The sequence below is a fragment of the Athene cunicularia genome, assembly GCF_003259725.1.
Source record: "Athene cunicularia isolate RWA chromosome 1 unlocalized genomic scaffold, athCun1 chr1_part1, whole genome shotgun sequence".
NCBI lineage: Eukaryota > Metazoa > Chordata > Aves > Strigiformes > Strigidae > Athene > Athene cunicularia.
Genome location: NW_020799091.1, coordinates 120,886,593 through 120,900,772, shown reverse-complemented (window position 1 = coordinate 120,900,772; position 14,180 = coordinate 120,886,593). Strand labels below are relative to the sequence as shown.

Genomic DNA, 14,180 nt, shown 5'->3' with positions numbered 1-14,180 from the left:
GCGGGCAGCATCTGGGGACTCTCTTAGGTTTTCCAGCTACAGCTGGGAATTAAAAGCATTAACATTCCAGGGACCTAATCCTGCCCCATCGAGCATGATCTCGTGTGAGCAAAAATATTTTTAACCATACTTGCATGCCGAAGGGTATTTATTAAACAAGACAAATTCTGTGCCAATAATGACTAAAATATTAATATAACTTACCTGCCCCTTTTGTTTATCTTACTCCCATCCTGTGAGAGCAAGGGTGGTTCCAAGCTGATGGTGGAAAATTTTTCAGAAAGGAGCAAGTGCATTTGCATAACTCTCCCCAGAGTTCAATTATACCAGGTGCTAAAAGCTGAGAAGCATTGGCATGTGATGATAATTCTTGTTACCAAGGTGACAACAGCCGTATTTCATGAACATAAATGAATGGCTTTATGAATAATTGTACTGAAGAAACGCTGCCAGGTGGTGGGAGGGTGGATGGACCTTTCTGGCTTTTGTCAGGCACATGCTTGGGTTCAATGTGCCAAATCAGTTTTTGCAGCATGTGTGACAGTTCCTTTCCTTGCTTCTCCTGTGCCTAAACTTGACCTTCACATGAAACCTCCTGTGTTGCTAAAGTCGTGTGGCCACCAGCTGACTTCTTCCTGAGTTGTTCTGCTGAGCTTTGGAGGAATGGTGTCCACGTGCAGAGCAAGCGTTTTGCCTTTGGCAAAGCACCGTGTTGTGTTTAATAATGATGCTTAGAAATCAGTGACACTTGGAGGGGTGGGAAAAAAGGGAGTTCAGGACAGAGTTAGGCTGTGGCCTTTGGGGGTTTTAGTAGCAACTTCTTAAAATGTTTTTTATTGTTCTTCGAGAAGATGCTTTCCCAGGCACACACTGCACAGTGCCCCCAGGGAAAGGGCATACATGTAGCCAAGAGCCCGAAGTTGCTGCTGCTGTCTGGAAACTGCGCTGAAACTGGACATGCAACAGCACAGCATGCAATAACTCAGCACTGTGGCAGTACTGTGTGTTTCCGTGCAGGGAATTCAAGTTCACAGGGGCTAGAGATGCTGGGTGGGCCTTGGGGGCTCTGCCCAGTCTCACATGAAGTAACCGTTGCTCTAACTTAGGCAAGAAAGGTCTTGCTTGACTGCAAAGGCTCTGTGAGTGTGTGCATGCATCAAACATAATCAGCAGCTCTTCTACAATGTAGATGTGCTTGTTTCCTCCGCTGCTGTTGATGGAAGGCAGTTAGGAACAGGACTGTAACAGCCTGTCTGTAAAAAGCAATTTTTGTTTGTTGTTATCCCCTGTTGCGAGAACTGATTTATTTTCAAATCTTTTCAAACCACTTCATGGGTCTTCCCCCTTTCATGCTTTTTCTAGAAACACTTGGAGGGGAAAGCTTCATTTTCATCTCATGCTGTTTGTCAGAGCACTTATATATACAGGAGCTGCCATTTGTGATAGCAGTGTCCAGTGGAAGTATTTTCTCTTCAGGTCCCCAGGCAACATTTCTCGCTTTCTCAGAGCCTTGATGAACATTAACGGGGTAGAGCATGGCATAGTGAGTTTGCTTTTTTGAATATTTATAGTCCCTGAATGCTAGTACTAAAGAAAATCAACTTATTTGTGGGGAAATATACTTACCTGGTGGCTTTCATGTTCTCTGCCCAATCAAATTTGGCTGAATTTGGTTGATTAGGACTTAAAAGTGCCAGTGATACTTTTTGCCTTCATGATTTGAATGATCCTGTCTTGTTAAAGCGGGTATCATGTCCTGTTCTCCCGTGTCTCTTTGCTCTGGTACCTTCAGTTCCTCGCATAGTTCTTCCAACATCGAGCAGTTACTGCTCTCTGCTTGAGAGCCAGAGATTGAGGAGTGCTTGGGGCTTAACCCTTCTTCTGCACGTAAGGGGATGGTCCTGGCTAGGGCAGGGACCACCTGCTGAGACCATGGGATGGGCAAGCTTTTTATTCATTACTCTGTGAAGGTTTGTGTCCAAGAGTGGTACTGTCACTCACCAGTGATCTGACTAATGGAAAGGGGTGATTTTGTGGACCAGTGTGAAGTGTTTATAAACAAAGACTAACATTTCTCTCCCCTCCCTTCTCTAATCTATGCAGAAGCAGAAAGTAGACATCGTAAAAGTGCTCAAAGATCTCTGGCAGGACTTTCTGCAGTGCTACTCCTCCCAGACCATGCTCTGCTGGTCTGTGTGGTGGGCACTGTCCACCTGTGGCTACTTCCAAGTCATCAACTATGCTCAGGGCCTGTGGGAGATGGTGCTGCCTTCTCAGAGCACAGAGATCTACAATGGTGCTGTGGAGGCAGCCTCGACGCTGCTAGGTAAGCTTCTGGCGTAGCTCCTGCTCTGCTGTGAGAAATGCCCTGTGTCCCTCAAGGTCACCAGAGCCCAATTTGGAAATGCCTTGTGTTTCCCCAAGCATGCCGGAGAGGCAACGCTGGCATTTGGGGTGAGTGTCCCCTGACATGCACAGGTATGGTGCTCAGCATTGAGTTAGCTGCTGCACGCAGCTCTAGTTCTTGTAATCTAGTACGTAGGTGTTTAAGGGAGCCTCCCAAGCCAATCTGCATTCTGAGAGATTTGGCAGAAGGCTCCAGTCATGTGGCTGACCGTCTGTCCTTGGCTGTCGCTATGGCAGTAGGGTTATGCTTGTTTTAACCACTTGAGCTCAGACTAAGGGTGCTATGGGTTTATTGCTTTTTTTCTCTCTGTCAGCAAAGGGAATGGATAAAGGTTTCCTGTACACACGCAGCATGCGGTGAGCCACATTTAGTCATTTCAGCACTGTTAAACAGAAAAGCTATTAAGATGAAAGAAGTTGCTTGACTTGAAAGGGACAGGTAGGTCAGTCAACACAAACATTTGTTTGTTAAGTTGTTTAATACTGTTCCATTACCAGAACCCGGACAATACCTTTTTAATAGAGCTAAAATACCCTCACAGAGGCTTTCTAGGTGCTGCTGCAGTAGGTTCCTTTTCTTTGATGGAGTTATTGTTCCACCATCTGTAGGACATCACCTACTTGGGGGTAGAAGAAACCAAGGTGCACAAACAAGGAAGGTGCAGTACTTTCTTGGGCATGCTGAGCCCCCTCTTGGAGTTCAGTAGGAAGCCGTGGCCGGTTTATAATTCTAAAAGCTGGTCTACTACCTATTGTTAGTTGGGTTTGAAACTGTCAGCAACTTGATTCTGAAGGCTTTGGCTGTTAAATCATCTTTGGTGAGCTAAATCTGCACTTCAATAGGATGCAGTCATACACTGTTCCTCCACTCTAGCTGGATGCTGTGGCTCTTATTTCTTGTTTGGCTTGGCTTCCTCAACCATCCTGCCTTGGTCCCAGGAAGGAGGAGAATGGTATCAAGGGAAAGAAGACCCATAGCATGGCCAAATGTCAGCAGATTAAAAAAAAGGAGGAGTATTCTTCAAACTTTATTATGAACATCTTTTATTTCGAGGTGTGTGAATAATGGATCTATTCGAAGGAAAGGTGGTTGGCACTAAACTCATGTAAAACTAAGTTTTTTAGTTTCTTGTTTTGATTTTTTTTTTCCTCTAGTATCATTTTAATAAATGGTTGAATCGTTCTGGGTAATGTTTTCTGAAAGCAAAATAGCCTCTGTCCCTGAACTGATCAAAAGACAGAGCCAAAAATATCCTTCTGGTTGACACAGATTCATTGCTTGGAACAAGTGAAGTTTAGTGCAGTACTAATTTCTAAAATTTGAAGTGTGTAACAGGACTGGAAGAGACCTATTAAGGCTGAGCATCCAGTTACCCGATTCCTAGGCACTAGTGCAAATGGTCTAACTACTTCTGATTTCCAGTTTGAATTTATTAATAAGCAGTTTATTTATCTCTGACGTCATGCCAAGGTTTCATTTTAGCACAAAATTGTTGCTCTGAGCCAAAGAAGCCAAGTTTTTCTAGCTCTTTGCTAAAGTTAAGTTCTTTGTTCACTTTGTCATCTTACTAGCCTCTCTTTGCACCAAACATAGTTTGAATTGGATTCTTTGTGGAGGTGGATGACTAGAGCTACACTCAGCGTTATTCAGTGAGGCCTCAGGCTTGTAGAAGAACATACTGTTCACTCTTCTCCCTTTACTAGAAATACCTTTTTCTGGTGCATCCCAGATGTGATTTTGCCATTTTCATGTCTCTCAGTCATTCTGTGCTCTGTCATGAGCAATGATTGGCAACCTTTGTGTAAGATGCTGTTGTCATCCCTGCCTGTACCGGTGCTGCCCTGCAGAAGTTGAGCTTGGTGACTCATGTGGCTGTCAGCTTCCTGTCCTGGGAAAGATAAATTCCTTCTAGTGAGATCAACTGACTGTTAGGCTGCATCCCTGCACCTTCTTGGGAATGTGGCAACCCTATCAGGTTGGGTTGTGAAACCACTGGATCAGTGGTAGCTGTCTCATTGCAGGACACAAGATTGTCTGTACTGTCATAATTAGGCGTCAGGCTGATACGGCCTTGACACACTGGGGAGCACAACTTCATGAGTTGCTGTGAGATCCCCAGAGAGTCATCTCTGTTCCCAAATTTCAGAATTGCTGAGACAGTAGAAAGAAGGCTTTAGGAATTAGCTTCTTTTTGCATCTCAGGGTTTTGCTGCTGGGGGAGACAGGCTTACAAGGAGCAAAATGTCAGTTGGATGGTGTCACAGCAGGGACTGGAAAGAAGAATTTAGTGAGGGGAAATAAATTCTTTTCCCTTGGCATAGCTACTTTCTTCACTAGTCCGCAAGATTGATGTGCGGTCTGACATGGTTGTAGGCTTGTACACACAGATGGTACAGAAGGAGTCTTCATGTGCTTGCAGGATTTCTAAGAAGGCCAGCTGAGGGCTACAAAGACCTTAGATGCTGCACTGTAGCACTTCTGTACAGTGGTCAAATGCTGAAAACAATCATGTTTTTCAGAGATCTCCAGTAAACCTCCCTTTGTCAGTATGCTGTTTTTCTAGTTTGCTGTGTACAGCAGCATCGTTATGCTGTTAGCTGCTATTTGGCTTGTTTGCAGAACAAGGCCTACTTCAAATGGGAATTTTCTTTTAATCCAATATGCATTTGGGCTTCTCAGTAGTTAAAACTGTGACAGTGCAGGAAACACACCTTGTCTGCTTGTTGAGCTGCATAAAAGATCACACTCTTTCCATCTTGTGATCTGTCTTTTCTCTCTATCCCCTCTTTGTAAAATCCAGTAGCAGTTACAAACCTGTTCTGGTTATAAAGGATTGTTCTTGTGCAATCAACAGTGCGTGATTGTAGTCTGGGATTAGGCTGCATCCCAGGAGACGTGGATTTGGATCTCTGCTCGCTCTTACTCTTACAGCCCAGCATGAGGATGACAGCAAATGTAGGTTTTTCTGCCTCCTGGGAGAGAGCTCTAACAGCTGTCTGTCAGAGTGGGTAGTGTCTTCCTCTCTCCTATCCCCCTTAAAGTGCCACAGAATAATTATCTGAGTGCCTTTGAGAGCCAGGGTTTGCATTTCTCTGGAGCCCAGCTGACAACACCACTACAGCCAGGCACAGAGGACTGAGCAGCAGTGGTCTGAGTCCTGGGGCTGTTGTGTCTGAAGCCAGGGAGGAGACTTCAGAGGCAGGCAGCAGCATTGACTTTTTTTTTTTTTTTTTTTTTTTTCCTCTATTCCTATAAAAGTGAATGGGAGTTTACAGCAGGGTTCCAGGTGAGGGAGAGGTCAGGAAGGAGAGCTGCTAAGGTGTGCATGTTAGTGTCCCACACGTCAAACACATTTGGCTATTAGGGGCTGTACAGCTCCTAATACAGTCTCCAAATTGCTCCAGTTGCGATTACTAAGTTATGCTTTCCTTTCCCTCACAGGAGCTGTTGCAGTGTTTGTTGTGGGTCACGTAAAAACATCCTGGGCGATGTGGGGTGAAGTGGCACTTGCTCTGTTCTCCTTTCTTATTGCTGCTGCTGTGTATATCATGGACACAGTTCGTAACATCTGGGTGTGCTATGCATCCTATGTTGTCTTCAGAATCATCTACATGCTGCTAATCACGATAGCAACGTGAGTATCTTTTTTTAAAGTACATTGCTCTCAAGGTTACAGCTGGTGTGAAAGCTGGTATATTTGCTGTGTAATGATATTCTCCCCTGCGAGGAATTTGGAAATCTGTTGCAAGGGTTTGTGTTGTGGTTCAGGTTGGACACTGTGGCACAGAGATATATTTCACTGATAGTCTGCCTGAGCGTAAAAGTCTTATAACACTGAAGTGACTACTTCTAAATATTAGATAGTGCTGCTTGTCAGGGGAATGTTTTTCATAAACATGGCTGGGGCAAAGTGTTAACTGCTGAGGAGAGGACAATGCTTTGTCTGTGTTGAAGTGTCAACTTTCCCTAACCCGTAAGGAGGGAAAACTTATTTGTCACTTTTGGGAGGAAAACACAGCTGTTGTTGAACTGCACATGCATAATCTCTACAAGACAGCTCAAGCACAATGTGAAGGGTGATACTGAAACTGGTAACGTTCTAACCAGGGCAACAGAGCTGGTGCAGGGTCTGGAGCACAGGTCTGATGGGGAGCGGCTGAGGGAACTGGGGCGGTTTAGTCTGGAGAAGAGGAGGCTGAGGGGAGACCTCCTGGCCCTCTACAGCTCCCTGAAAGGAGGGTGCAGAGAGGGGGGGATGAGTCTCTTGAGCCAAGGAACCAGCGCCAGGCCAAGAGGGAATGGCCTCAATCTGCACCAGGGCAGGGTCAGACTGGCTCTTCGGAAGTATTTCTTTGCAGAAGGGGTTGTTGGGTGTTGGAATGGGCTGCCCAGGGCAGGGGGGGAGTCCCCATCCCTGGAGGGGTTGAAGAGTCGGGTTGACCCAGCGCTGAGGGATCTGGTGGAGTTGGGAATGGTCAGGGTGAGGTTCATGGTTGGGCTGGAGGAGCTTCAAGGGCTTTTCCAACTGAGGTGATACTGTGATTTTTGTGAAGGATGCAGGAGGTTATAGACCACAGTGCAGTAGGCTTATCCTTTGAGATTGCCAACAGCTCTCTGGGATCAGAGTGCATTGGATATTCTCTGTGTGACAAGACCCTTTAGCTGCATTGGACAGGAGGCCTACTTCAATGAGGCTGAAACCCACAGAGCTCCCAAAGTGTTTTTTTCATTTGGTTTGGTTTTTTAAGCTTTTTACATGTGTCCGTGGGTCTTTTAGCCTCAATGCTGGTCTGTCTCATGATCCTGTTTAGAAAAGTACACTATTAGAGCAAGGTATCTTAGCTGTTGAAAATACCAGACCAGTCTATGTAACTCTTCAAGTTGCATAGTCGTCTTGTGCACAGATGTTCCTCCTATTTTTGCATTTCCCTGCTTTTTCCCTGTCCTTACATTTCTGGTCATTCCTTTCTTTCCAGGTTCCAGATCGCTACAAATCTCAGTGTGGAGCGGTACGCCCTGGTATTTGGGGTCAATACTTTCATTGCCTTAGCACTTCAGACTCTGCTCACTTTGATTGTTGTGGATGCCAGTGGGCTGGGTTTGGACATCTTCACCCAGGTATGATGGGCTCTCTTAGCTGTACTGATGGGAGGAAGGAAGGTAAACCAAGCTGTAAAGCTTCTCACCTGCTTCTGGGTCAGGGGTTTTGACAGACATAATTGCTGATTGCTGATATTTTAGAAGAGGAAGGAAGCTTGTGTATTAACCTTCTTACAAATTTGGTAACTGCTTGGTTTAACCACTTCTTTTTTACTTTCTCTCCCCTTCTCTGCAGTTCATGATTTATGCCTCTTACTTTGTGGCCATCTCGCTGGTGTTCTTGGGCAGTGGCATATACAGTATTGTGAAAGCTTACAGAAGACAAGAGCAGATGCAAAGCAGATCTCCTGAAAGCCAGTAGTGCACCAAGTAAAGACTTTTGGCGGCTACCTATGAAGATATAGGTCTGGTTTTTTAATCTCTGCCTTTTCTTCCCAAGGCAGTCACCTTAATGGTCTTTAATCCATATTTATACTATATTAGTAGCACATTTTAGAAGGTAAATGTATTAGCTCTTACGTAAGTAAGAACAAATATCTTCTTTCTAAAATGCCTTTTGTTCTTCTGTTGCATATATGGGATGTGCAGCAAAGAACAGCAAGTTTTCTCAAAGTATGAAAGCCTTGGGAGGCTTTAGTCTAGGCTGTGTGTATCTGGAGGCTGCCATGGAGAAGGCAGCTTCATGATTGTCTGGTCAACTGCTGCTTTTCTGTCACTGCGGTGCTGCTGCAGGGCAGAAGTGAGGGCACACGAACAGACCTCTCTGTGGGGAGCCCCAGGCCTGGGACAGGAGGTGGCCTTAGGCCTGTGCTCCACAGTGTGGCTCTCGTTGTGGCTGCCCCATGGTGCTGGATGCTCCGTTTTGAGTACATTTAACGTTCCTGCACATGCACGTGCTTCCTTGAGTTGCTTGTGCTGTTTCTGCTGCTCTTGGCTGTCACCCCTGCTGCCAGAGTTTTTACCATAGCTGATCATGGTGCTTCCCCAACAACTGAACTCTGTCCTGGGGCAACTTGTGACACCGGTGAATTGGCTATCGATCAGCAGCACTACTTGTGCCGTGAAGGCCAGTGCCCAAGGGGCTGTAAAGCTGAAGAGGAAGGTTGGAGTTTAAGTAGAGAAAATACTAATCCAAGGGACCCTTGGACATCTTTGCCTTTGTCTTTTAGGACTGCAGATTCCTATGATCACAGGAGTCACTGCCTCACAACCCTGGGAGCTGGGCTGTTTTGGTGGGATTGTGGATTTTAGTATAGCACTGAGAAGGAAGGTGTCTTGCAGATTTTTAAGCTATTCTTTGTGACCTTGAAGAATCATGACTCTGGTGACTAATTAAGACACCTTCAGTTACGATAATTGGCAGGATGACTACCCGAGGCTTTGAAAAATGCTGATTTCTGGTCTGTCAGATTTTCCTCTTGTTTTAAAATGCCTTTATGCTTTTGGTGGGTCTCTGGCCACTAGTTCTACCTCTTCTTTGCACCTAAGCAGGACAATGAATGTTTGGAGTGGGCAGTTCTTTGATTGTCTAAGCAATTTGGGACTTGCCTCACACTTTTTTTTTTTTTTTTTTAAGAATAATTTATTTTTTCCAAATTTTTTCAGCACGGGGAGGGAATTGCACAGAGTTGTCCTGGACTTAGGCACCCAGATACCCAAGCACCATGACCAGCACAGCAACAGGTATCAGCAGTATGCTGTGGAAATAAGCTGTGGACTCTCCCTGTTGCTGTGCAGGTTGTGAGTTTGTGTTACAGGAGATGATGTAATGCAGTGTGCTTCCCTCTGTGCCTTCTTTCTGTGTGCTGAACTTCTTCCAGCCAGAGCTTGAGGCAGCAGCTTTGGTTCATTGCTTGCTTTTAGGGCAGCAGCTTTGGTTCATTGCTTGCTTTTAGGGCCATGGAGACTTCACAGCATCGTGTCTGGGAAGGTGTTTCTCCCCTGGCTGGGACAGGTACAGCCTTTCTAATTGCTTCTGTGAGCCTCACCTCGCACAAGGTGAATGATTAATGTGTTTGGGATGTGCTGTCTGGGGTCTGGGGAGCCCTTCTGGACTGGCTGCTCAGGGGAACCCACTCCCCAGAGCTTCTCTGTGTTTGCAGCCTGTCTCTTAAAACACCCCCGCTGAAGAGGGGCACAGCTGTACTGGCATTTACACATCTAAACTGAACTGCCATATCCTGAAATGAAAACTTGAAACCACCCATGTATGTATGCCTTTATCTACTGTTGGTTTTTTGAGAAAAATAAAATCTGAAGCCATGAAATGCTAGCTGATGAGCTGTCCCTGGGAAGGGATGGTAAGTTCATATCCTGCCTATCCTGTCCTTTGAGTTTCTTGGTCTGATGACAGTTGCAGCGAGGCATGAGGAGTGGGTGTACAGCACTCATGTCAGGTGACCGAAGGAAGCAGTTTAATTTTAATCTCATTTTTCATCCAGAGAATAAATCTTTGATGGGGAACAACCCAGTTATTTAAAAGCAAGTCAAAAATTAACTAACGAATTACAGCAATAACAATGATTTTTCTGCCAAAGTAATGAAACTGGCAACTGCAATAGGCAAGAGGCATGCCACACTGTATATGTCTTCAGGGCTATTCATGTTTCGAAGCCACACCTGGAAACTGTTCAGGCTCCTGTACTGTGCTGTTGCTGTGGTGATGAGGTGACTACAGAGCCTGACTGGAGCTGTACACAGTTAGTGATGCCTATGAAATTCTGTAAACGTGTTGACATTGTTGGTTTCTAATTGAATAGCTATTTTTGTTAAATAAAAAGTACTCTTGAGATATCCTGTGTGGCCAGTGTTTGTCTTCTATTCTGATACCTTGCTTATCCACAGCACTGCTGCTGCAGGTTGTTCACAGCATCCTTGAGACAAAGAGGGGAAAAAAACAAACAAACCAGGACAAAATGTGTGGGGAAAAAAATAAAAAAAGCAAGAAGCTGATAGTTGTTGGCTGGTTTGTGTAGGTTTGCAGAATCCTGTGCAGGTGTCTTGCATTGAGGATCCTTAGTTGCTGAGCAGTTCAGAAATACCACTCTGGAATTCAGTGCAGACTGGCCCAGTGAGGGAGAAGCTCACTCACTGGTTGATGTGTCAGTCTCACTGAAGGTGACTGTAAGGGAAAGCAGGTGGAAGTTTGCCATGCAGGAGGACCTTTCTATTTACATTGACCTAATTACAAAATTGAGGCCTTAGGGAAGAAATGCTGTAAACTCCCAGCCCTGGCACACCTGCACTTGACTGCCTTGGAAAGCTCTCCCTGTCTTGTGCTCCTAGAAGAGGTGGCTTATACCTGGTAGTACAGGCTGGGCTGGAGGTCAGAGCGATCTCTATCTGTTGCCAGTTTGATGGAGTTCAGTGTGGTGGTGGCCCAGCAGGCCCTCTGCATAACACCAAAAGCAAGAGAAAAGGGGTGGTCTGGGGAGGAAGAGGGGGCCTTTCTTACACGTGTTTCCTTGAGAGCCTTATTGCTGAGGCAGGAGGGATAGGGCTGTCAGCATGTCAGGCTTGCTCTGAATTTCATTCATCTGTCTTCCCTGGGTGAATGCAGGAGTCAGCTGTGCAGGGATGAGCTGCTTGGCAGTGTTGAGGATTAAAATCTTTGCTTGCATATGACAGGAAGGTAAGCAGTAGCTCATATAGGTATAGCATTATCCTTTAAGGTGGCTTCAGTTGTTTCAGACTTGGTGCTGGTGAAGAGTGGTGTGACAAGAACCCTGAGGCTGCTTTCGCTCATGATCCACGTGAACTGTGGCAATCCTCCTTGCTCCTCCCATCGCATCCTGCAACACCACATACCGCTAAGAGATCTGAAAAGGGACACCCAGCTGCTGGCACGGAGCTGAATTCCTGAGTCTGCAACACAGCACACAGCGCGGTTTGATGGAGAGGAGATAAATACTACACACGGCTGGAGTGTCTGCCTGGGATGCTATGGCTGTTCCTTTGTTCCAGTCGATGCTGTGGGCTGCTGCAGGTGAGTGTTACCACCGAATCTGCGTGTCCTGTGCTGGGCTTGCTGTGATGCTGGTGAGATGTGGTATAGTTCTGGGCTTTAGGATCACTGTTGCAGGGAGATTGCAGGTGCTGGGCTTGTTCTGTCCAAAAAGTGAGGTGAGGAAAAGTAAGAGGTGCCAGCGGCTGCTGTTGCAGGAGCAGCACCCACTGCTGTCCCTCGGGGCTGGCACTGGCTGTGACAAGCCACCAAGGCATGTTAGGGTTACACTTGGCCGTGCTGTGGCTGTGTGCTGCTCTGGCAATGCTCTCAAAGAAAGGGAAGGGCTCTGCGTGGAAGTGATTACGTTTTCTTCTTTATGGGTGTGCTTGTAGCCAAGTACTGGGAAGGAGAGACTTTGGTTATGGAAGGGGCGGGAGACTGGGACCTTTGGCCCCAGTTCCTTGTGACTCTTGACAGCGTCAGCTGCTTCCTGCACAACAGACAAAAGGTGTCAAGGTGCTTGTTTAACACTGCCTTGGAGGTGCCGCAGCCTTTCTCTGCCAAACATACTCTGCATGGATCGGTGTTCCCCAAACACAGAGCAACCAGCATGTCTTTGGAGCCCTGTGGTGCTTGGCTGTTGTTTCTGTTGCTTTTTTTCATGACCGTGCTCTGTAGCTCCCTCACAGATGGGAACATTTCAAAACCTAAATTTAATGATGTGCGGGTTAATGAATGCATGCATGAATTTAGGTTGCCCTTAAGATACCATTAAATTATCATTATCAAGCATCACAGCTTGATTTTCCAACAATAGGGTCCAATCCTTGTCTTACAATCACACTGATTTGTAATTAGTCAAATAAAGCATTTCGTGTGAATGGAAGGGGTAGCACTGGCTTGTAAGATGAAGGATAGTCTTGTGATAAAAGCAGTGCAAAAAGCTTTGAGATTGTGCCCAGATATCTTTATTTTAATCTGCTGTGAACTTGTCAAAGCCACCTGTCTATGAAATGTGGAAAATCAGAAGCTTGTCATTATGCCTTCAAGAAGGGGATGACTGCATGACCCTGGGTGAGGTCAGTGGTTGAAGTTTGTCCAGGTACAGCAGGAACCATTGCCAAGCAGGTGCCTGGGTGTTATCTCAGGTAAACATCAGGGAGCTCTTCCAACCCACCAAAACCAATGTCAAAACCCATTTCTCTTTGTCACTGTATGATGTAGGATTAGCAGCAACCCCGAGGTGCTGGAGTCCAACCTCGTCCTGTGGCATGTGGGCCATGATGACAGATGTCTTCAGAGACCTCCTGAACCCCACTGTGAAGGGATTTAGTTTTTCCACCCTGCGTGACTTTGAGAGAAAGGGTGACTCTACCTGCATTACTCTGGGAGTTATCAATGCCCTGGCTAAATTTATTCATGGCTATATTTTTGCCCATATTTTCTTCCATTAGCATTAACCCTTTAGTGCGGGGAGTGTGTTTTCCTCAACGAGCGAGTGTATCTGCTTCCCCACCTAGCAGGGTCAAGCCAGTGGCTCTCTGTGGTAACCGGTGGCAGCACCAACCACTGCCGTTTATCAGGAGCCTCTCAGAAGTTACTGAGGTGTTTTGCCAGCTGTTGCAACACCACTTCTGTGAGGCCACCCAGCACAGCCCTGCCCTCTGCAAGGCCCTGACAGGCTGCAGCCATGGTGCCACCACAGCCAGCGTTTCACAGAAGGGCTTCTGCCCCACTGTGAGACCTCTGGGCACTCCGTGGTGGCTCTGGTGGTCACAGGGCTTGATGTGGGGCTAATCACAGGGGCACATCATCCCGACCTGTGGGGCTGTTTGTTCCTTCATAGAGGAGGCTGCGATGTGCCACCTCCCCACCCTGAGCTCTGCTGAGGAGTCTGACCCCTCCCTCAGCTCCCCCTGCCCAGGAGGTAACTCAGGGTGGTGGGTTTTTAATGGCTTTTTTTTCCAGAAGGGAATCAATTTAGGGTGTTTTTCTGTTCTCTTTTTTTTTTTTTTTTCTCTCTTTTTCACATTTCAAAGTTTTAGGAGCAATGTGTGACTAATGCAGCCAAGGTGCCTCTTTGGAGACGCGGCACTATCTTTATTAACAAAAGCCCCGATTTTGAAGCACTGCTAGCTTTGCTCTGATCAAATTGCTCATCACCAGCCAGAGCATGAATAATACAACACAAAAACTGCCGATGCTCAGGCAGCTCCCAAACAAGCAACAGCATCTGAGGGTTTTAGCTGGGAAGGGAGAGTGCTGCTGCCCCTCTCCTGGGCGTTCACGGCTGTTAATGTGTTAATTTCCAGCTGTTAAATGAAATTGTGTAACATGGTGGGATCGAGTGCACCCTCAGTCAGTTTGCAGATGACACCCAGTTGGGTGGGAGTGTTGATCTGCTCGAGGGCAGGGAGGCTCTGCAGAGAGACCTGGACAGGCTGGAGCCATGGGCTGAGCCCAACTGGAGGAGTTTCACTAAGGCCAAATGCCGGGGGCTGCCCTTGGGCCACAACAACCCCCAGCAGCGCTACAGGCTTGGGGAGGAGTGGCTGGAGAGCTGCCAGTCAGAGAGGGACCTGGGGGGGATTGATAATGAGCCAGCAGTGTGCCCAGGGGGCCAAGAAGGCCAATGGCATCCTGGCTTGTGTCAGCAATAGCGTGGCCAGCAGGGACAGGGAAGGGATCTGACCCCTGTCCTCAGCACTGGTGAGGCCGCCCCTCGAT

General features: G+C 46.7%; 2 protein-coding genes across 3 annotated transcripts in view; both read left to right on the top strand.

The window, feature by feature from the left end:
* The first annotated feature begins 2,106 nt into the window (after positions 1-2,106).
* On the top strand, positions 2,107-13,712 carry SLC19A2 (solute carrier family 19 member 2). Of its 2 annotated transcripts, XR_003397666.1 has the most exons (5): positions 2,107-2,326; positions 5,849-6,041; positions 7,384-7,525; positions 7,743-9,280; positions 13,700-13,712. XR_003397666.1 is itself a non-coding variant. In XM_026841310.1 (4 exons), the coding sequence occupies exons 1-4, from the start codon at positions 2,179-2,181 to the stop codon at positions 7,866-7,868; spliced, it is 609 nt and encodes a 202-aa protein (XP_026697111.1). In that variant the 5' UTR covers positions 2,107-2,178; the 3' UTR covers positions 7,869-9,367. The 2 variants fall into 2 exon arrangements, 1 of the variants encoding a protein (XP_026697111.1); XM_026841310.1 differs by lacking the exon at positions 13,700-13,712 and having other exon boundaries at positions 7,743-9,367.
* Positions 10,501-14,180, top strand: part of CCDC181 (coiled-coil domain containing 181) — a 13,031-nt gene continuing 9,351 nt past the window's right edge. Inside the window, exon 1 of the mRNA XM_026841281.1 lies at positions 10,501-11,492. The gene's annotated coding sequence lies outside the window, so the exon portion shown is untranslated. The remainder of the gene's footprint in view (positions 11,493-14,180) is intronic.